We start from the raw sequence: 23,751 nt of genomic DNA, 5'->3' as shown, positions 1-23,751 counted from the left end.
AGAAATACTGTTAATTAAATTCTAGAGGAATTAATTGTAACTTTCGCACATAACTCCTTTGGAAATTAACCCCTTAGCGACCAGACCATTTTTCAATACGTTAAAGACCAGGGCTGTTTTTACATTTCTGCGATGTTTGTGATTTAGCTGTAATTTTCCTCTTACTCATTTACTGTACCCACACATATTATATACAGTTTTTCTTGCCGTTAAATGGTCTTTCTAAAGAGAACATTAATATTATACCATTATTTTCTTCATATTATATAATTTACTATAAAAAATATAAAATATGAAAAAAAAAAAAAAAACTTTTTCTAACTTTGACCCCTAAAATCTGTGACACATCTAAAACTGCCAATAAACACCTGTGCTAAACAGTTTCTAAATTTTGTCCTGAGTTTAGAAATAGCAAATGTTAACATGTTCTTAGCTCTTTTTTGTAAGGCTATAAGTACAAGTATGACATTGATGTTTCAAAATATATATTTTTAAAATGTATCAATAGTGACATTGTAACACTGTTATCAGTCAATCTCTGAATGTACATATTTTTACACCTCACATATACATATTTTTTTTAAGTAGACAACCCACGGTGTTCAATATGTGGTATGCCCAGTCTTTTTTAGTAGCCACTTAGCATACCCCATTTGCAATACCTTGGGTTGTCTTCTTTTGTAAATGGTATGCCATCATGGAGGCAATTCTCATTCCTGGGCTACCATACGCTCTCAAAGGCAACATAACCAATCTGTTAAATTTCAATTTGAAAAAAACGGAAAATCAAGCCTATAACTTTCAAAAACAAAAACAAAAAACTGTACTTGGGGGGTACTGTTATATTCGGGAGACTTCGTTGAACACAAATATTAGTATTTCAAAACAGTAAAACATATCACAACAATGATATCATCAGTAGAAGTGCTGTTTGTGTGTGAAAAATGCAAAAAACATCACTTACACTGACAGTCCCTCAAAATTGCAATTAATAAAATTACTTAATTATGTAAAAATTACATACATATATGAACATAGAATTTAAATAAATACATGAACTTGTGTAATTATGTATATGGATATATATTATATAACAATATATATTTTTATATTTAGTATTATTTTTACTTATTTATATATACATAGATTATTATTATTGCCATTTATATAGCGCCAACAGATTCTGCAGCGCTTTACAATATTATGAGAGGGAGGACTTTAACTATAAATAGGACAATTACAAGAACACTTACAGGAACGATAGGTTGAAGAGGAGCCTGCTCAAACGAGCTTACAGTGTATAGGAGGCGGGGTATAAAACACAGGACATGAAATAGTAATCAAATAAGGTGGTAGTGAATAAGAACTGGAGGAGAGAGTAGAGTGCTGCCCTTTAGGAGAGAGCAAGAGACAGGTATGTAAGGTAGAGGTTACTCTGGGAGGCCATAAGCTATCCTCAAGAGATGGGTTTTAAGGCACTTCTTAAATGATTGAAGACTAGTGGAGAGTCTGATGGCAGTAGGAAGGCTATTCCATAGGAAAGAAGCCGCCCGCGAGATATATATATATATATATATATATAATTTCCTTCTAAGTGTATTTTGATAACATATAAATATATATATATATATATATATATATCTATATCTATATCTATATATATATCAAAATACAATTAGAATAAAATTACACACACACACACATATATATATATATATATATATACATATACACACACACATTTTTTTTTACATATTATTTATATTTAGACTATATATATATATATATATATATATATATATATATTGTGATAAAGTGAAGGCAGAGAGGCCTTTTAACACCAGGGGAAGTACATGTAGTTTGTGTGTTGCACAACACAAAGCTATGTTTAGTTATGGGCCCCTGGGGTGGAGCATTTGGAGAGAAGGGTGGGCCAATGCTCCACTCCACAGTTTAGTGGTTTTCTTGGGAGACATAGATCCAGGCCAGGTTTTTTTGGACTGTCTCCAACCCACTGCTCAGCTGCAGATAATCAGCTGTAGCAGTATGAATAAACCCCTCCCTGCTAGGCAGGTAAAAATGGGATTGCTGGCTTCCTCCCTGGAAGCAGGTAGGAGAGAGGCTGTTCTCTCCAGTGAGAGAGTCAAGGAGACTGAGCACTGGGAGTGCAGAAAGGAAAGCAGTCAAGGCTGGCTTGGAGCACTGGGAGTGCAGAAAGGGAAGCAGTTAAGGCTGGCTTGGAGCACTGGGAGTGCAGAAAGGGAAGCAGTCAAGGCTGGCTTGGAGCATTGGAGTGCTGAGAGCGGACAAAGACACTAGGTTGGTGAAACCAATAATTTTTTTTCTCGTTTAACTCCTGAGAGATAGGGAACCTAATGTTAGTTAGTGCTCAGACGAGCTAGGTTTTTGTTTATAGGGATTTGTGTTTATATTTATGTTTTCATTTGCTGCTGCCTCATGTGTAAACTTACAAATAAAGTGCCTGGATTTGGGGCCATTTTAGTATAGTATCAAATAGCTAGTGAGTATACTTATCTTATTAATTAAAAGTCGGTAGAGGTGTGCCGAAACCGACGTGTGTGGTAGGCCTGTAAATTAGAGGGCCCTCCTGTCAGGATCGGGACAGGGATCCAACACGCAGAGTACAAACAGTAGCCAGATACGTATACCGGACCTTAGAATGGCCGGACTAACGTAAGTAGTACAGTATAGAATGGTCAAAGACAAGCCGAGGTCGAGGGTAACAGAAGACAGGTAAGCGAGAGACAAGCCGAATCAAGGGTAACAGAGAATAGTAGAGTAAGGTAAACAAGCCGGGTCAAAACCAAAAGGGATAATAGAATACACAAGCACTGAGTGACTAGAACAAGCTAGAACCACGACAGGGCAATGAGCTAATGAAAGAAGCTCTGTTAAATACCCTGTTCAGAGCAGTAACCACGCCTCCGAGGCGTCCTGATTGGTCCTGCAGCAATTGACTGACAGGTCATTCCGGGGGAGTGTCCTGATGACTACTTCCTGCCTAGATGCTGTAAAAGGCAGTCACTCCCTCGCGGCCGGCCTAGCATGACTGGATAGACCGCGGGGAAGGGAGCCATCAGACCGTCTGGATGGAGGAACAGCTAAGTCTCTACCTCTTTCGGAGGTAGAGACCACAGGTACCCTGACACCTCCTTAAATAGTATTTGAATAGAGGGAGAGGAGGGTGGGCCAAACGAGCATCTGGACCAGAAGGTGAATGAGGTAGGAGGGGAGTCCCTTTTAAAGGGATATAGCCCCTCCCACAACTTCAGGCCCTGCCTTCCAATTTGTATTCGGGGCCATTTCAGTATAGTATGAAATAGCTAGTGAGTATACTTATCATAATAATTAAAAGTCGGTAGAGGTGTGCCGAAACCGACGTGTGTGGTAGGCCTGTAAATAAGAGGGCAAAAAGGAATACCAATATACTGTTATCAAAGATATTTATTAACGAAACCACAAGACATGGAGTTAGCATATTTACGATGACATTTTCACAAATGCATGCCTTAATTCTTGTGTTGGCTGTGGTATATAAACAGCGTAAGCGGATGACTTCCAGCGGCCCAAGGTTTTTATTATGTGAACCGGGATGTCTAGGCCTGAGGCCGTGGAGGCTGCCCCTATCCGGAATGAATGCCCAGAATAGTTTGCGGCGTTTAAGCCGAGTCTGGTCAATAGTAAGCAAATATACATCACAAATTTGGCGGTAGTGAGTGCTGTGCCGTGCAGTGAAAGGAGAGGGAGTGAGGTTCGTGTAGGTGATGACTGTAGATAGTTGTTAAAAACTTTCACCGGGCACCATGCGTTGTTGGTGGTGTAGTATTGAATAAGAACCTCGTGCCCCATCTGGCTGGTCTTAGTTGAAGGTAAGCTTAATATGTAGTGGTCCTGTTTTTTGTACAAGGTAGAATACCGGAGGCAATGCTTGGACTCGTGTTGCCTAGTAATGGTAAATTCTCTGGATCGTAAGAAACCGTAAAAAGCCAAGTATATGGCAGTTTTTAGAGTGGTGTTAGTAAGGGGTTCGGACGGTGTGGTATCTCGTAGGTTTGACAAATGTTTAAACAGTTGAATGTCTATAGGCCACCTACGTTGCGGTGTAGGTCCTTGTGATTTGAGCATACCCCTAAGGAGGGTTTTAATGGGGTAGGAGGTGAGAAACCCTTGGTTGTTAGGATGTTCTGTGAACATATGATGTTGGATACCTGTGAGGTATAGTTTAGTGGTATTATGCGACATTTTTAACTTAATGTGGCAAAATGTGGCAAAAGGCACCAATGTTACATTGTCAAACCAATTCGTGAGATTATGGTCTGCCATGAATTTCTTGTATAGGTAGTAAGCTCTATCGTATGCGCTATGTGTGTTTTTTGCGAGAGCGAGTTTTGTAAGTATCTTGCTGTGTTGTAATAATTCCTCTAGTCCATGATTAGATCCTGGAGTTAGGGAGCGATCGTGGCTACCGGTGACGCTGTTGGTAGAGACTCCCTGAACGCCTGAAACTGAAAGCGGGACAGCTGGTCAGCGGCTGTATTATAGATATTCGGTACATGGTAACATACTGGATGAAACTGATGACAGGCCGCCAACCACGTAAGACATCTGATAAAACTCATGATGGTTAGAGAGGTAGACCGGCCTTTGTTTATGACGTGGCAAATCGCCAAGTTGTCAGAAAAACATCGAACTGGTCTACCTGCCCAAGACTGTCCCCATGTGACTGCTGCTGCTACTATGGGGTACACTTCAAAGAGTGCAGAATTCCTAAAACAGCCTTCTATTTGCTTAACTTCTTCCGGCCATCTACCCCATAGCCAGTTTTCCCTAAAAATGGCTGCAAAACCTGTGGAGGCTGCTGCGTCAGTCCAAATGGTAGGGGAATCCTCTGTGACTTGGGGGAGGAACATGCTCCTGCCATTCCAGTTTGACAGGAACACGTTCCACATGTGTAAGTCTGCTGTGGCTTGCCTATCAAGAGTGGTACGTTTGTGTTCGTCCATTAGTGTCGGAAGTGAATGCTCTTCCTTGGGGTATAATACGAATGGCAAAATTTAGCGAGCCAATCAGTGACTGAAGCTCTTTTCTATTGCATGAGCCTATGCACAAGTACTGCTGAATGGTCTGAGTGATGTTGTCAATCTAATCTCTAGTGAGGCTGGCTTCCATAATTATGGAGTCCAGTTGTATCCCCAAAAACTGAATGATCGTATCTGGACCTTCTGTCTTGGTGGGAGATACTGGAACCCCAATGGTGTTAAATAAATGCATGGCTTTGTGTAAACTGTTAGGGGGGGTAGCGTTATTTTCTATGAAAAGGAAGTCATCCAAGTAATGAATGACGCTATGGCACCTGCTGGACCTTCAGGAGCAGCCAGCACAAGGTCTCTGCGAAAGTGTCAAATATTTTAGGACTGCTCTTGGATCCGAAGGTGAGCCTTGTGAAGAAGTAATACTGGCCTCTCCATTTGATACCATGCAAATGCCAAAGCAACGGGTGTATGGGGAGTAGTTTAAAGGCGTTAACTATGTCGGTTTTGCTCAACCATGCGCCTATGCCTGCTGAGATGATGGTGGATATGGCGTCGTCTATGGTGGTGTATTGTAAAGAGAATGCCTATGGTGGTGATATACGCACGTTCAGCCTAGCATGCTCAAATAAACACACTTCTGTCTAAAAAAAAAAAAAAAAAAAAAAAAAGAATACAGCTTCCGAATGAATCTAAAATGGATGCTGTCCAGGAGGTGGGAGGATCTGGGAGGGGGTCTGCTGCTGATTGGCTGGAATGTGTCTGCTGACTGTGAGGTACAGGGTCAAAGTTTACTCAATGATGCCGAATAGAGGGCGAACGCGAACAAGCTATGTTCGCCTGCAAACTATTCGGGACATCTCTAGTCAGGATAGATGCCTCTGCAATGGGAGGTACAGGTTGAGATGGTACGCATACCAGTGTCTCAGGGGCCAAATAAGCATTTCTGGACAAAAGTGTCTGATGGGCCTGGGCAATCTGGTCCATACGGTGATCCTGTTCTTAAAATCTTGCCTCATAGGAGGCCATTTGCTGTCCTAAACCTGCAGGGCCCATGGTCCTATCATAATGTCATGATGTAATACCCCAACACGCAGAGTTTAGGATAGACTAGGATATGACTTATTACCTGGACTTAGAATGGCCAGACTAAACATCAGGCAGAGATAAAGCGTAATCAGAAACGAGACGAGGTCATGGTAACAGAGAGACTACGAAAACAAGCCAGAGTCAGGTATATGGTAATCAGTCACACGGGCAAACAAGACAGGAAAGGGTTAAAGATAAATTCAGAGTCAAGAACAAAGCCATGGTCAATACCAAAATAAACAAAATAGATCAAGGAACGCACTAAAGGGTACTGACACAGAAACCACGACAGGACAAAGTGGATAAGGCTAGAGAAGTTTAAATATCCTTTAACATTTGATTGGCCCACGTCATGCCTACGCCCCCAAAACGTTTGTGTGTGGGGGTGCTGGAATGACGTTGGCCAATGGGAGCCTGAATCAATTTTTGGCTCCCACTGCCCCTTTAAGAGCGAGCTCGTGACTCGAGCTGTGCTCCTAGTGCCAGGCGGGCCACGTGACCGATCACTGCGGTCAGTGCACACGGCTAAGTCAGAAGAGGAGATCAAGCCGCATGCGGCTTGTGTGGAGGCAGGAGTGATCCAGCCACGCGCGGCTCAAGCTTAGGAGCCAGGTCGGTCCCAGGATAAGGTAAATACAACCACAACCACTTATCCCAATCACACACCTTTCCTAACGTCCTATCCCATTAAAAGCATATTACCGCGTATTTATTAAAACAGATAGACCCCCTACTTCATCCAGGTTACCGATCGATGGTTCGATATTCTGAGCCCTCTCTGATTTACTGTACACGACTATTCGATATTCCCACAAATTTTATATAGCATTTTATGTTTGTTTGAGACCACCTTAAAAATATTGGATATCACTAAAAATCATGATCACTATATACTGTCTCTACAAACTTCTAAAACTAACCAAACTACTCATCCATCCGCTATACCACTTTATCCCACCTAGAACTAGTGCCCAGTTAAAATACTTGACTCTTACTTACCCACACTCAGTCATGCTACACACATTTCACCACTACTATCACTGAATCCCTCTGACTATGGCTAAATTTCATCTTCTACATCAGAACACTACTCCTAAAATTGGGTTGTATCCATGTCTCGGGTCTTTCATTTAGAATAGGGGCAGCTTCGGTCTCCTTCAACACTGAAACTCCAGTGCATATTATTAAAAGATGGAAATCCTCAGTCTACAACCGATATATTCCTCATCCCAAGAAAGAAATGAGGAAAGCTTTTAAAAGTTTGGCTTTGTAAATTTGATGCAATAAGTGTGTTTTTCTTTAATACCTTTTCACCCTCTTTGCATGAACCCGATTTACATATATTACTAATATGTTTCTGAACATATATATTATATTGACCCTTCAGCCTGCTTCCTTGAGCTTCTGTCAAAGATATCTCTAATGAGACAGAAAGGGGTATTTTTTATATACACCCCTTTACTTATTAACCCTTAACAGGGAACACATGGGATGGGTAGCAGCATTGTAACCAGGCTGTGTGATACAAAGTAAATACAAATACAAAAAGAGAAGTCCTGCGCTTAAGCTGCAAGGACTACAACACACATCAGCCCCAATATATAGTAAAAACCAAAGAAAAGAAAATGTTACTTGCGCTTTTTCCTTAACCCCTATGTATATTTAGACAAATGGAGGTCACTTAGTTGCTCCAATGGCCATTGGAGGGATGCCCGCCTGCCAACGTCAAGGCAGACCCCCCCTAAGCGGGTCCTAACACTGACCCTTCAGCCTGCTTCCTTGAGCTTCTGGCAAAGATATCTCTAATGAGACAGAAAGGGGTATTTTTTATATACACCCCTTTACTTATTAACCCTTAACAGGGAACACATGGGATGGGTAGCAGCATTGTAACCAGGCTGTGTGATACAAAGTAAATACAAATACAAAAAGAGAAGTCCTGCGCTTAAGCTGCAAGGACTACAACACACATCAGCCCCAATATATAGTAAAAAGCAAAGAAAAGAAAATGTTACTTGCGCTTTTTCCTTAACCCCTATGTATATTTAGACAAATGGAGGTCACTTAGTTGCTCCAATGGCCATTGGAGGGATGCCCGCCTGCCAACGTCAAGGCAGACCCCCCCTAAGCGGGTCCTAACACTGACCCTTCAGCCTGCTTCCTTGAGCTTCTGTCAAAGATATCTCTAATGAGACAGAAAGGGGTATTTTTTATATACACCCCTTTACTTATTAACCCTTAACAGGGAACACATGGGATGGGTAGCAGCATTGTAACCAGGCTGTGTGATACAAAGTAAATACAAATACAAAAAGAGAAGTCCTGCGCTTAAGCTGCAAGGACTACAACACACATCAGCCCCAATATATAGTAAAAACCAAAGAAAAGAAAATGTTACTTGCGCTTTTTCCTTAACCCCTATGTATATTTAGACAAATGGAGGTCACTTAGTTGCTCCAATGGCCATTGGAGGGATGCCCGCCTGCCAACGTCAAGGCAGACCCCCCCTAAGCGGGTCCTAACACTGACCCTTCAGCCTGCTTCCTTGAGCTTCTGGCAAAGATATCTCTAATGAGACAGAAAGGGGTATTTTTTATATACACCCCTTTACTTATTAACCCTTAACAGGGAACACATGGGATGGGTAGCAGCATTGTAACCAGGCTGTGTGATACAAAGTAAATACAAATACAAAAAGAGAAGTCCTGCGCTTAAGCTGCAAGGACTACAACACACATCAGCCCCAATATATAGTAAAAACCAAAGAAAAGAAAATGTTACTTGCGCTTTTTCCTTAACCCCTATGTATATTTAGACAAATGGAGGTCACTTAGTTGCTCCAATGGCTTAGGGGGGGTCTGCCTTGACGTTGGCAGGCGGGCATCCCTCCAATGGCCATTGGAGCAACTAAGTGACCTCCATTTGTCTAAATATACATAGGGGTTAAGGAAAAAGCGCAAGTAACATTTTCTTTTCTTTGGTTTTTACTATATATTGGGGCTGATGTGTGTTGTAGTCCTTGCAGCTTAAGCGCAGGACTTCTCTTTTTGTATATATATTATATTATTCACTCACTCACTCTCTGGGCCGGCCTAAGACATCATGCTGCCTAGGTCCAACGATAAATGACTATGGGGGATAATGTATAATAAACACAGGTTACTGGCTATGGAGGATAATGTATAATAAACACACAAAAAAAAAGAATAAAAAAAAAAAGAATGCAGCTTCAGAATTAATCTAAATGGTATGCTGTCTAGGAGGTGATAGGGTATGCTGCTGATTGGCTGGAATGTGTCTGCTGACTGTGAGGTACAGGGTCAAAGTTTACTCAATAATAGGGGGCGGACCGAACATTGCGGAATAGGGGGCGGACCGAACATTGCATATGTTCGCCATCCGTGGCGAACGCAAACGCGCTATGTTTGCCAGGAACTATTCGCCAGCGAACTGTTCGGGACATCACTACTCCCAAGTTCCTGTATCACTCTCAGGCATGAGGGAAGGTCGTGTTTGGAAGGCGTTGTCATTCCACTGCAACCGAGTTCCTACCATGCAAACCAATCTGTAGTTTGTCACAGCCTAAAGAGCTATATAATCTGTGTTATTCTATAGATACATTTAAAAAGGCTTGAATGCTTTTAGGTATAAACAAAATATTAAAGGATATCATTGATATGTATTTAAACAGGTTGTTGATCCAAGGAGAAATATGTTTACCATTATTTTTTTCACTTTTTGTGGCATAATTGGAAATGGCTACAATAGCTTTTTAGATCACTCAGGTTTTTGCCCTTATTGCAGTAATACATGGATAGGGGGTCACGACATCCATTAACTGAACAGACCAATACTTATCAAAAATAAGTTGCATGTAGTGCCAGCCCGAATCGAATGTAGCTATACATCTAATTGGTTGTGATTTTTGAGTTCATCTTTGTTCAGATAGTAAATCGATGCGATCGGTATTAAGAGCTTGCATAAGCACACTTGGGACAGAGGTTTGGATAGCCCTTCTGTTACAATGACATACAGAATTCATTTGATTTCAGGTGAGCAGTTGCAGATGTGTCCATGGCAGTCGTCCTGATTTGATGGCATACATTGCTAAATTTAAAATCCTAGCAAGGACAAAGCGCAACTTGAACTGTGAGAGTTTAATTAACCGACACTCTTGGTGTCCCAGATGGATCTGTGATGTTCTTATGCACTTTGAGTAAGCAATATGAGATAGAAATAGGAGACCACATAAAGAAAAAAATCTGGTTATCAAGTGCTTATCCAATGCCTTGGATAACAGATCTTTTATTCATCAAGGAAAGAAGATGTTTATCCAGAGAAAGGTACATTTTAGTGTCAGTAAATAGTTTCTCTGCTATTACAACATACTTAGACCAGTGCAATAAAACAATATTTCCCCTCTTATTCATTATTTGTGAGATTAACTAATGGTTGGAAATCAAAAGTAGCTATATCAATCTGATCTCTCTCTCTAGTTACTATCTCTACAAATGTCTCAATGCCATGAAAGAAGGCGTTTATTTATGCTTTTGACATAGCTCAGTGTATGGTAAGATCCTTAAGACCATGGAGTGCTTGAAGACACTCATAGTCCTTTACTGCCATACCAATGGACATTAAGAGGTATGAAATTTGCGCAGTGCTAATGTCCGGGCGAAAATATGTACATCCCTGGCCCATGCACGTTTATCAAATGGGAGGACAGAGACGAATGATAGGCCCTTCGATATCATTTTGATATGATATGTCATGAGAGGAATGCTAGACAGATTTATCGGATAGCTGTGATATCTGTTGCACTTGGGTAGGGATTTCAGTTAGATCTGGGGTCAATATTTTTGAGCATGGAGTTGGTGGCAGCACTGTAACATGGGAGATTGAGCGCATGGGTTATTTTTGTATGTTTGTATTTGCTTTTGCATTATACAGCCATGTTACTATGCAGCCAACCCATCCCAAGTGTTCCCTATTAAGACTTAATGAGGAGTTTAGAAAAATACCACTCTCTGACTCATTTGAGATTTTTACCTGTTAGCTAATAACAGTCAGGTCAATTGTTAGTGTAGAACCACATTTGGGTAAGAGAGATAAAAAGTGCAAAATTGTGCAGCAATGCCACTAAAAACTGTGAAACACTCCCTATTTATGTTTGAAAGTGTATTGCGTAGTATATATATATATATATATATATATATATATATATATATGTGTGTACGGGATTATGGAAGGGGGCGCACATTTAATGTGAGTGTAGATTTGATAAATAAGAGTCGGTTGAGGTGTGCCGAAAACCGACGAGAGGTTAGGCCTGCAAAAAGAGGGCCCACCCGGATATAATGATATGTGAAGAGGGTGTGGTGGGAGGGGAATTTCCGGAATCGACGAAGACAGGTAAGCAAGGGGTTTCCTGGGTTTATATAGGCCTTAAATCCCTCCCACAACTTCAGGCATACGCCTTCTATTTGTGTACGGGATTATGGAAGGGGGAGCACATTTAATGAGAGTGTAGTTTTGATAAATAAGAGTCGGTTGAGGTTAGGCCTGCAAAAAGAGGGCCAAAAAGTATGTACCATTTTATTTATTACAACAACAACAACATTATTTAGACATATTATAGAAAGCGAGTCTGATTTCTTTCTCTGGGTTTGGAATGTACCGGTTGTATGCTGAAGATTTCCAGCGTCCCATTTTCTTTATGATATGTGTTGGAACTTGACTACTTGAGGCTGCAGTGGCGGCCCCGATACGGAATGAGTGTCCCGAGAAGGAATTTGGATTGAGGCCAAGTCTAAGTAACAAAGAACGTATGTATAGCATGAACTGTTTAGTTGTAAGTGGCGTTCCCTGTAGGGACAACAGAAGCAGTTCTGGATTTCTAATTTGCTGATTCATTGTCAAATTATCCAGCACTTGAACTAGGCACTATTTAGAACCGGTCGGGAAATACTTAATCTCCACTGGGGGGCCTGCTTGGTTTGTTTTTGTACGGGGGATTGCTAGTACGTAATGATCATTTACTTTGGTTTCTCTGTTTAAGACAAATGTCAGTGTCAGATATTTTTTCTACTGAAAATTCGTTGGGCTTTAGAAACCCGAAAAAGGCCAAATAAGCCGCTGATTTAATTACCAGGTTAGTGGTATATTCAAAAGGACTTTTATCTAATAACTTGGAGATTTCTTTAAAGATATTACTATCTATGGGGAGTCTTTTGAGGGATTTTGGGGTTTTTAGCCTCTGGATACCTTTTAGTATGTTTTTAATTGGGTATGTGGATAAGAAAGGAGTCTTGTTCATTGCCTATTGGCATATGAAACCTGACACAAGCCTCAACGGAAAGCATGTGTAAAAGTTTTCATAGATAGAAGCATAATGCCGTAATATATTAGAAATGTGTAGAACTGAAAATACATCCTTTACACATACTGTTTAAAGTACGGCATGGACTCTGAGAGCCAACAGACACTGTCCTACTGAAGATTTACTTAACAATCAGTTGCCTAGGCAACAAGTGTAATGTTTAACCGGCCCGTATGTAGCCTGAGAGGGGGTGGGGGTTGGTAGCGACAAATGGTTGTACCAACCGATCCCCGAGGTGCCTGAGTGTGGTAACCGTGGGTGGTCTCGCGTTACCGTGACCCCATGTGCATTCCGGTCCCCTGTTAAGACCCCCTAGCGGCGAGGAGGAGACCGGACTGAGGGGTAAGTGTGACTCACGGTTGGCTGTTTCGGAAGCCAGATCGTCGCACCGGACGGAGGATTCAACTGGAGACTGCCGCAGAATAGGACGGCCGGACCGGAAGTCAGCGAACCGGAGGTCAGTGAACCGGAAGTTGAGCGGAACACTTGAACTCGAACGGCAGAGGTGAGTAGGGGCTGGGAGGTTAAGTAGGGGACTTACTCCTCCCACAAATTCAGGCCTAATGGCCTTTCTATATATATATATATATATAAAAAGGTGTATGCCTGAAGTTGTGGGAGGGATTTAAGGCCCTTTATAAACCCAGCAAACCCCTTGCTTATCTGTCTTCGTCAATTCCGGAAATTCCTGCCTTCATTTCCGCTCACACGCAGACCTCTGATGTCATTTTGCCGCGACGCTCGAACTCTCAGGAACTCGCACGCCAGTTTCGTGAGTATTTTCACACGAACGGAAGCCATTCGTCAGTTTCATCCAAACGCTGTAAGTCCATTCGAATACTCTATTTCGTTTATACTAACGTTCGTGAGCTTAAATCATTCGACAGTCACTCAGGTTCGTGCAAATACTATCCAGCCAGTTCGGCTCAATTCACTGTTTAGGAACCTTGTTAAACAATTCATATGTCATTTACTTTTACGGGGAAATTCGTCTCACATACGCTGTTCGTTTATTTCTTAAAGCAACATAACTAGATTAATGTTAGTCGGTCAATTTCGTTTTGAATGCTTTATTAGATAATTTCAGACCTAAAGTAATTAATGGCTAGTATTTCATTTATGTTTATTCTGCGTATATACTCTCATAAAAAAAAAAAAAAAAATTGTATATCAAATGTACCTATTGAGGTTTACTTGCGGAATTACTCTTCTTCCTTTCTAGGGATTAATTTTCAACATACGTTGCTACCAATTACGCAGAGTTTCACGTTTTTCAGTCTGGTTAGTACGACATCCAGCTACAGATCCTGGACTGTTCCAAAAATCACAGCCAAACTGAATAGAAGGAACATTCCCTTTCCGGCTACTGCCAGGAAAGCCAAACTTTTCTGTTTACTTAACACCCAAAACGTGGATGAGTTACCAGGCCCTAGTTCTGATTGTACAATACAGAACAGTTTGGCAGAACTACGGAGTATGATGACCTCTCTGGTAGCTTCCGTAGCTACTATAAACAACAGGTTAGATAACCTAGAAGCCAATGGTCAAACTAGCATTCCGGAAGTTCAAATTCCACTAGGACAACCAGAAACCGGCTCAGGAGGTAACTCCACTCCTATTCCTGCCAAAACAACTAATATTATTAATCCAGTACATTTAATTCCACAAAATCTAAAATGGAACATACTAGAAGGGAAAGATGTTATTCTAGCTTCCCTCCTCATTGCCTCACAGGATATAATCGAGAACAGATCTTATACTTTCGAAGATATATCCGTGGTAATGAAAGCCAGAGACCCTAGGCTCAATAAGAAGCTAAATATTCCTGAATTCGTCTTAGCTTTTGGGTTATATAGGGATGTAATTAGCTCTTCTTTCCCACACCGTAGAGAAGAGCTGGATCTATATCTGCACAAACTGGTGGAACTAGCTTACAAATATGGCGGTTACGCGTTCTACGACTACCATAAGTCCTTTTCGGCCAAATCAGCTGCGTCACTGGCTCAGTACAACACTCCAACTGATTGGAGTCAGTTGGACACAGAATTGTTCTGTAGACATATTGCATGGCTCAAAACACCAGCATGTGCAATATGTTCTTCAGCCTCTCATACAGCAAACTTTTATCCTAGTACTGTAGATGGTCCGTCTACTAGTAACACCAACCCAGACTATTTTGCTAATCAAAGGGAGATGAAAGACAAATTAGGGAGACCTATAGTGTTTCTTGGGAAAGCACAAGTCTGTAATAACTTTAATGCGGGGGGATGTAGCTATAGCGCTTGTAGATTACTCAATGTTTGCTCAATCTGTTTCAGGGCTCACGCAAAAACAATGTGCCCAAACAAATTGTTCCCTAAGAAAGCAATAACCACAATAAACGTACCCAATTTACAACGTTACTTGACTGAACATCCTTCTTCACAGCTGGCTGACTTTCTCATCTCGGGTTTCACTAGAGGATTTCACACAGGTGTAGTAACACTCCCTTCAGGCATACTAGAATGCCCCAATCTACAGTCTGCAATAACTGACCCAGCCAGTCTAAAAGATCTTTCATATGCCAGTCAGTGCGCCGTTATCACCACCTTGTGTTTTAAGTTATTGATTAATTCCTTTCTTTATGTTTAAGAAGGTTTAGGTAGCTTAACCAATCTATAAGTAATTTGCTGTTAAATAAGAGTTATTTTGTCACTTATTATAACATGGCTTTTGTGCAGATGTTAACAGTATATATATTTATCTTGTTGTATATTACAGCTTAATTACCAAACCCTGGTTCTTGTCTTACAAACCAGATCATCCTTTTGTCGTATAGTACAGCAAAATTGGCAAGTCCTGGTTCTTGTCTTACAAACCAGGTATTGTATTCATTTTTTCTTCAGTTTCTACATTTTCAAGGCCTCAGGCAGCCTTCACTCTAACTTGTCACTCTGTCAAGAGCTCACCTCACGCTCATATGTCACGTTCACACACATCATCTGTCTCAGCTATTAGCCAAGAGATACTAATGTCACAATATTATATAATTTCTTTACGTACATATATTAATCTTAGCTCTGTTAAATTTCTTTGGTCTCCACAGATCGCACATTTGTCGTTTATTACAGCTAAATTGAAAGTCCTGGTTCTTGTCGTACAAACCAGGTACTGTTTTAATTTACTTCAGTTCAGGTAGTCTTTCAAGGCCTCAGACAGCCTTCACTCTAAACTTGTCACTCTCTCAGGAGCTCACACTGCGCTCATACGTCACGCTCATACAGATCAACATCTGTCTCAAACCCAGGTTCTTCTACGATACCGCCAATTACCGCGCCTCTCTACTTAAATACTCAAAGGTGCAAGCGCCAGGGTATAATCAGTATCAAGGTTAGTATCCACCAATTATTTTCAAATTTCTAAGTATCTAAATATCCCATAGAAGGTGCATGAACTGGCTTACAGGGTCTGGGCTCCGGACCGAGCCTAACAAGGTTTTCATGTCCCACAAAGCCATTTCCCACCTCAACACGGAGGTACGGCCCCACATTCAAATCATAGGTAAAACGCCTCATTCGCCTTTCTGCAGGGCAATAGTCAGGGCCTCACTTTTCATGGCCACACGTTTTGAACCTCTTAAATGTCACCGAGAGGCCAACATCCCGCCACCACATCTGTGGCAACATACTTACCTCGGCCAAATCATAGATAGAGCCTCTCACCACCACTTGGCACTAGCAGGGCCTCATCCGTCACTAGTCAAAGTTAAGTTTTTCACTTCGGCAATAGCCTTACAGTCCAGTTCACCTTAGGAACCATACCCTCCCCCCTCCCACCCATTTCATTTTCCCATACGCCCCCACTAAATCCAATTAATTCATTCATTTCTAGAATGTCTCAAGATCTGGCTCCCATCGATGAGTTGCCTACTAATGAGATTCCGTTTACTCCAATCAGACCTGAATCACCAGGTAAATCTCTCAACCCCTCTACTCCTACGTCCTTGAGAGCGTGGACCATTCCAAAAATTACGGCCAAACTTATTCTCAGGGGCATCCCCTTTCCTGCTACGGCTTGCAAGGCGGAACTCTACTGACTTTTGACATACCAGGCCCCTGAGCCTAGGCCAGGAACTAGCTCTCAAGATCAACCATCTGGCGCTGGCATAGCCACCTAAGCACACCCATGCGGCAATCCTGGCCAACCTGCAGACCTTGAACAGCAGGTTAAGCAAGGTCGAGAGTGCCATAGCCTCCCCAGGTAACCTCCCGGACCTCCCAGCCCTCACCCCGGCAGTACCTGTGGCACCAACTCCCGCCCCTATACTTCCTCCTTCAGCTCCTGCCTCAGATACATCTCCTTTTGTGTCACCAGCTCACTCTGTCCCAGACTCCATTAGGAAAGAAATCCTAGACGGGAAGGACGTGTGTCTGGTGTCATTGCTTATAGCCTCCCAAGACGTACTGGAGAACAGGGCTTATAACTTTGGGGATATCTCGGTAGTTCTTAAAACCAGAGACCCTAGGCTCAATAAAAAATTATCTATCCCCAATTTTGTTTTGGCTTTCGGGATATACCGTGAGGTCATCTGCTCAGTATATCCCCACAGGAGAGAGGAACTGGACCTCTATCTCCATAAAGTGGTGGATTTGGGCGTCAAGTACGGGGGCTCATCTTTTTATGATTATCATAAATCGATATCAGAGAAAGCGGCGACACATCTGAAACAGTTCAACATTAGAATTAACTGGTGTCAGATGGATACAGAATTATTCTGTCGCCACTTCGGGGGCGCCCGTCTTGTGCCACATGTAATTCTTCTACTCACTTGGCTGATTTGTGCCCTTCTGTGGCTGATCCATCCACCCCCACTCCCACCCCTCAAAATAAACATGAGGGTGGTCAGCGGGATAAATTGGGTAGGCCTATCTCTTTTATAGGGAAGGCTCAGGTGTGCAACAATTTCAATGCTGGTTCTTGCAGCTTTAGCGCCTGTAGATTGTTGCACATCTGCTCTATCTGCTTCAGGGCACACACTAAGACCATGTGCCCGGCCAGGTTGTCCCCTAGCAAGTGACTAATCAACGTTAATATCGACAACCTGGTTTTTTTACTTGGAAACTCATCCAAGTAGACATCTTGTGTAATATTTACTAACAGGGTCCACCCAGGGCTTTCTCACGGGTCTAGTAGCCATTCCCTCAGGCACGCTGGAATGCCCCAATCTCCTATCAGCCTGCCTAGACCCAGAGGTCACGGACGTTCTCCTCTCCACAGAAATAGCATAAGGTTTAATGATCGGCCCCTTCACCTCCTCACCGTTTTCCTCCTGGCGCACTACCCCATTGGCATAGCTGTACACAAATATTCAAATAAAAAGTGCATGATTATTGATTTATCGGCACCGCACTCTTCTTTTGTTCCTAGTATTAACGCACTCATTCCCGCAGACGAATTCTCACTACAGTACGTAAAAATAGACGACACTATACAAACCATAATTTCAACTGGTAGCAACACTTGGCTTAGTAAAACAGACATTACCAACGCATTCAAATTACTGCCCATGCACCCCTCACTTTGGCACTTGCACGGTGTTAAATGGCAAAACAGGTACTATTTTTCCACGCGACTCACTTTCGGGTCCAGAAGCAGCCCTAAACTGTTTGATATTTTCGCAGAAACTCTATGCTGGCTGTTTCTGAACATTATTAGGTATCACGCCGTCATTCATTACTTGGATGACTTCCTCATAATAGAACCAAGCGTGCGCACGCACACCCACCGATATCCTCGGCACCTCAGCACTTTTCTCCACCCTCGGGGTACCTTTGTCTCCCTCTAAAACGATTGGCCCCACTACTACACTTACTTTCTTGGGGATAGAGCTGGACTCTGGTACCTTCCGCGCCAGCCTTCCCCCAAAAAAACTGGTCCGCCTGAGAGGGGAGATAGATATGTTCCTGCGGAATGATGTATGCACCAGAAAAGAACTTCAGTCCTTATTGGGGTCCCTGAATTTCGCAATGCACATCGTTCCGCAGGGTAGATCTTTTGTGTCCAGGCTCCTTTGTCTGCTTCACGGGGTACCGGACGCCTGCCCAATTGCATTGGACCAGCACGCCAAAGCTGACCTACTCATGTGGCGGAAGTTTTTGCCTGAATGGAACGGTATCTCCATGTTTATTCCCCCTCTCTCCGACTTCTCACCCTGCATTTACACTGACGCTGCAGCCAACACGGGTTTCGCAGCTATATTTGGTAATCACTGGTTTAGGGGTCACTGGCCAGCTGAGACGGATGCCTTGCCGGGTTTTAGAGAAACTTCAGCCCTTTTTGAAATTTACCCCATCGTGGCGGCCGCACACACTTGGGGTCACCTCTGGTTCGGCAAGGCAGTAAAATGCTATTCCGACAACTCGTCAGCTTGCGATATCATTAACAAGGGGCGCTCTTCCTCTCTTACCATCATGCGGCTGATTCGCAAGCTGACCTGGTTGGCAGCAACCATCCAGTTCAACTTAATTTGCCTTCACATCCCGGGTATTCACAACACGGCCGCTGATGCTCTGTCTCGATCTCAATTTCAGGTGTTTTTCCAGGCACTCCCGTCAGCCCACCATCAACCATCCAGAACACCGAGTTTTCACGAGTTAATCTTGGATTGAACACACTTATGCATCATGCTAGGACTCTTACGCACCAAGCACTATCACCAAACACAATTATCACCTATAGTAGGGCACTTACCATTTTCAATAAATTTACAGCTGAATTCGGATTACAGGGTGATTTTTCAACCCGAACTATGGGGGCTTTTGCCTCCTTTTGCCACTTACACTTAAAACTTTCCCACAATACAATTAAATTATACCTCAAGGTGGTTCAGCATCACAGCCTCACAACTTTCCCTAACAACACCCCCTTTTTGTCATCATACCCCATCAAGAAAATCTTAAAGGGGATCTCTAAAGTTCCGGTTCCACTTATTACCACCAGACTTCCTATAGATGGGCCTATCTTTAGATTAGCAATCTCCTTGACGAATCCCTTTTTGATCCCAACACGAACCTGGTGATCAAATCTGCTATCTATTTAGCTTTTTATGGGTTCCTAAGACCTAGGGAATTTACCGTTGTTTGTCAAGGAGATACCACAAAAAACCTCACAACTCACTAAAGTAGACGATTATTACATTCTCACAATCCCATATACCAAAACTAATCATTCCCTACACCCCACTATCATTCCTCTCTTTCCAACAGACAATGCTTGGTGTCCAGTTAAGGCACCACTTACGATCAACCCATAACACGCACTTACCAGACTCACCACTCTTACAACTACAAGGGCACTCACTCACTACAGCAAAATTCACCACGCATGTTAGAATCTTATTGGGAAAATTGGGTTACAACCCAGCTTCATTCTCAGGGCATTCCTTTCACATAGGAGACGCTTCATCAGCTTCTAGTACTAACACCCTGGTCCACATCATAAAGAGACTGGGTCGCTGGAAGTCCTCTATATACAACACGTACATTTCACGACCAGAAAGAGAACTTCGCCAAGCCTTTAGGAATTTAGTCATGTAACAAATGCAATAAAGTGTGGGTTTTTTTTTTTTAACTTCTCTTTGCCCTCTTTTATTTACAGGCCCACTCGGACGTTGGTTTCGGCACACCACAACCAACTTTCATCTCAGACACTATCCATTACATATTAAATTCCGAGCACAAATATATATATATATATATATATACACACACACACACACACACATATATATATTTTAGACATTTGATTAATTATTTATGGTTCATCACATTGATCACCCATGTATAAAGTATATCAAAACTATGATTGTTTTCTTGTAATCATACCCTGTGTGCGTTATATGAGTGTTTATAAATTGTATTCCTGCTCATGACAAAATTAAAATTGTAATTTCTGTTATTATACAGTGTGCACTTTTTATTTATTGTATTCCTGCTTATGTCTGATCCACACATCTATTTTCAACATACATATACATATTTTATTATTCATTTTTACATTTTTCTTACTGATCCGTTATAAAATTTTAGATGTTTTAACATTAGATAGATTTGTGGATCCTTTGTCCTATAGCAATTGGTAAGCGACTCCAGCCTTTTTGTATGAGTCTGGGGTTATCCGCTTTGCTTATAGCAATAAAGCTTGTTTGCATTCCAAAGTGGAACGTGCATGCGAGGTAGACTGTGATGGGGCCTAATGACGTTGCGTTGTTGTGCCAATGCGCATGCACTGACACAGCGAGGGGACGCTGCCCGGCATTTTACGCTGGATTCTGAAGAAAGAACAAGCACCTAACTAAGTCTGAAGAAAGACAAAACGCTTTGAGCATATTTACATACCTGAAAAGGACTTCAGCGCAGCAACATTGTAAGAACTGACTACTTCATTCCCAGTACTGGTGGCCTGTGTAGGAATGCCTGCTGATACATAGAGGTAACTACTGCCTACTGATGCACCTAAGGAATAAGCCTAATTGAGGCAAAAGCGCTTTTGCACATATTGATTCACCTCAATTGTTCATATTACCTTTTTTCCAATGTGTTCCTATTACCTTTTTTTACATTTTGTGTTTATTAAAGGAACACTATAGTCACCTAAATTACTTTAGCTAAATAAAGCAGTTTTAGTGTATAGATCATTCCCCTGCAATTTCACTGCTCAATTCACTGTCATTTAGGAGTTTAATCACTTTGTTTCTGTTTATGCAGCCCTAGCCACACCTCCCCTGGCTATGATTGACAGAGCCTGCATGAAAAAAAAACCAAAAAACTGGTTTCACTTTCAAACAGATGTAATTTACCTTAAATAGTTGTATCTCAATCTCTAAATTGAACTTTAATCACATACAGGAGGCTCTTGCAGGGTCTAGCAAGCAATTAACATAGCGGGGGATACGAAAATCTTAATTAAACAGAACTTGCAATAAAGAAAGCCTAAATAGGGCTCTCTTTACAGGAAGTGTTTATGGAAGGCTGTGCAAGTCACATGCAGGGAGGTGTGACTAGGGTTCATAAACAAAGGGATTTAACTCCTAAATGGCAGAGGATTGAGCAGTGAGGCTGCAGGGGCATGTTCTATACACCAAAACTGCTTCATTAAGCTAAAGTTGTTCAGGTGACTATAGTGTCCCTTTAAAGTTTGCACTATGATTTTTTTTTTGTTTCTCTTTTCCATGTAAGTTCTATACTTTCCTCTCCATTATGGTAACTATATCAGCCTCATGTTTTGTGATTGTGGCGTCCTATACTGTATCTTAACTTTGTTGTTATACAGTTTGTTTTGCACTTGAATTCTTAGTTTAGGACTCACCTAAGAGGTTTTGCCTTGGCATGGCAGGTAAGCTTACACTTAATTGGCCATAGGTGTGATAGTAAAAAAAAAAAAAACGTAATTTATTTAATTGTGCAAATATCTTTTTACTTTGTGTTTTTTTTGCATGTATTGGAGTTGATGTATACTATAGTCATTGCTGATGCCCAGGAGTAGTGGGAGTTTGAGTGCAGGGCTTAATTTTGTATGTTCATATATATAATTTGTTCGTTTTTAGATGGATTTCTACAATGAAGACCACATTTAATACATAAGAGGCTACTAATGAGCAGTGTCAGAGCTGGAAATTTAAACTGGGCATTGCATATAGAAGACTTTAGACAGGTTGGCATAGTTCTGTACTGCCTATGGCAGAAAATAATTATCTGACACATGTTTTGATTGCCTAGACCAGGGGTAGACAACCGTCTGCACTGCAGATGTTGTGGACTACAATCCCCATAATGCTCTTACACCTATAATGCTGGCACTGGCAACGCATCATGGGAGGTGTAGTCCAAAATGCCTGGAGTGCCGAAGGTTGCATATGCCTGGTCTAGACTCTACAGTAACCACCTACTAATTACAGACATGCAAATTTTGACACAATGTATACATGGGTTAGAATTCTTCACAAAAAGCTGTGTCTATAGCACATTTACTGTGTGAATAATTTAGATCATTAAGAACAGGCTATTGAAAAGAAAAGTCTGTGTTAAGTACAAAATTAATTACTGTACACATACCGTGCTGTTTGTAAAACGAGTGGAATAGGCTGTGATAACACCACATTTGCTTCCTGTAAAGAGCTGACAACTGTCTGGCACCCATGCACAACTTGTGACCTTTAATTACAATAAAAGCATGTTATATGGCAGTGTGTTTTAACATGATTCTACAGCTAAAAGGAGAAAGAAATTCAATAGTACATTTTGAATTGAGAAATAAAAGAAAGAATATAAACAATTTGGCATTAAAACTGCTGAAGAAAGTTATATTGAATGTGCTGTATTAACTACAGTAATTTATTTATTGTTTATTTTAACCACATTTGCACTTTTATGAATCAAATCCTAAACATATGCTGCTACAATGTTAAATCTATTTATAAATAAAATGTTTCTTCTAAAAACGTTAATTCATATAGATTATTTGTGTGTCTCTCCATGGTCACAATCATATAATTGACTAAGGCTTCAATTCCATTATATTGGCAACATCCAACAAAAAAACTATTTACTAGTTTTTATCAAATTCTGACAGTATTAATCCCAGCCAAAATTTTAGCAGCCATACAAGATAAACAGGTCTCCAGCTTGAGTAGGGATTTTTTTTTTGCATGGTAATTTCCCCATGTGTGACGGTACCAACCCCGCCACTGGGCATTGGAGGAGCCTGGTTGCTCGCCTGCAACCTCCTGACTATGGCCCCATGTTGAAACGCTTGATTTTCCCCTGCAAAGACACGAAAGCCGGGTCATTCGGTACTTTCCCTATTTGAACACTGATACGCCAGATAGCTTTGCCATGGAGCCCATTCGTATAACGAAAGACTATGTGAAAGACTTTGACTCGATGGCAATTGAACTGTATGTATGTGATCTGAGCGCCTGAATGTACCTGTTTTATGCAATAGCTGCACAGTTATATATAGTTATGTATTTTATTGTCTTTTGCCATCATGTGGCTAATGGAGTTTTGCTTCTGTCCTTGGAGATAATTGGATTACTTCCCAATTATCTCCAGGATAGAAGACTCTGTGGAACCGGTTTTGGGCAGAAAACCCATGCCTTATTTGGTCACAAAGGACTTTGATCGAACTTTTGACCCACTGGACCAATTTGTAATATTTTGACGTATGTTTGTATTTGGAGAACGCTGATTCTGA

General features: G+C 41.5%; 1 protein-coding gene across 4 annotated transcripts in view; it reads right to left on the bottom strand.

The window, feature by feature from the left end:
- Positions 1–23,751, bottom strand: part of LYST (lysosomal trafficking regulator) — a 710,683-nt gene that overhangs the window by 81,928 nt on the left and 605,004 nt on the right. For all 4 annotated transcript variants that reach the window (XM_063443375.1, XM_063443377.1, XM_063443378.1 and 1 more), the window contains one exon: positions 22,611–22,709. In XM_063443375.1, the coding sequence (XP_063299445.1) occupies positions 22,611–22,709 (99 nt within the window). The remainder of the gene's footprint in view (positions 1–22,610; positions 22,710–23,751) is intronic.

This window comes from Pelobates fuscus, chromosome 2 (genome assembly GCF_036172605.1).
Source record: "Pelobates fuscus isolate aPelFus1 chromosome 2, aPelFus1.pri, whole genome shotgun sequence".
Classification (NCBI taxonomy): domain Eukaryota; kingdom Metazoa; phylum Chordata; class Amphibia; order Anura; family Pelobatidae; genus Pelobates; species Pelobates fuscus.
Note: the sequence above shows the minus strand (reverse complement) of the source record. Positions and strands in the feature narration are given on the sequence as shown.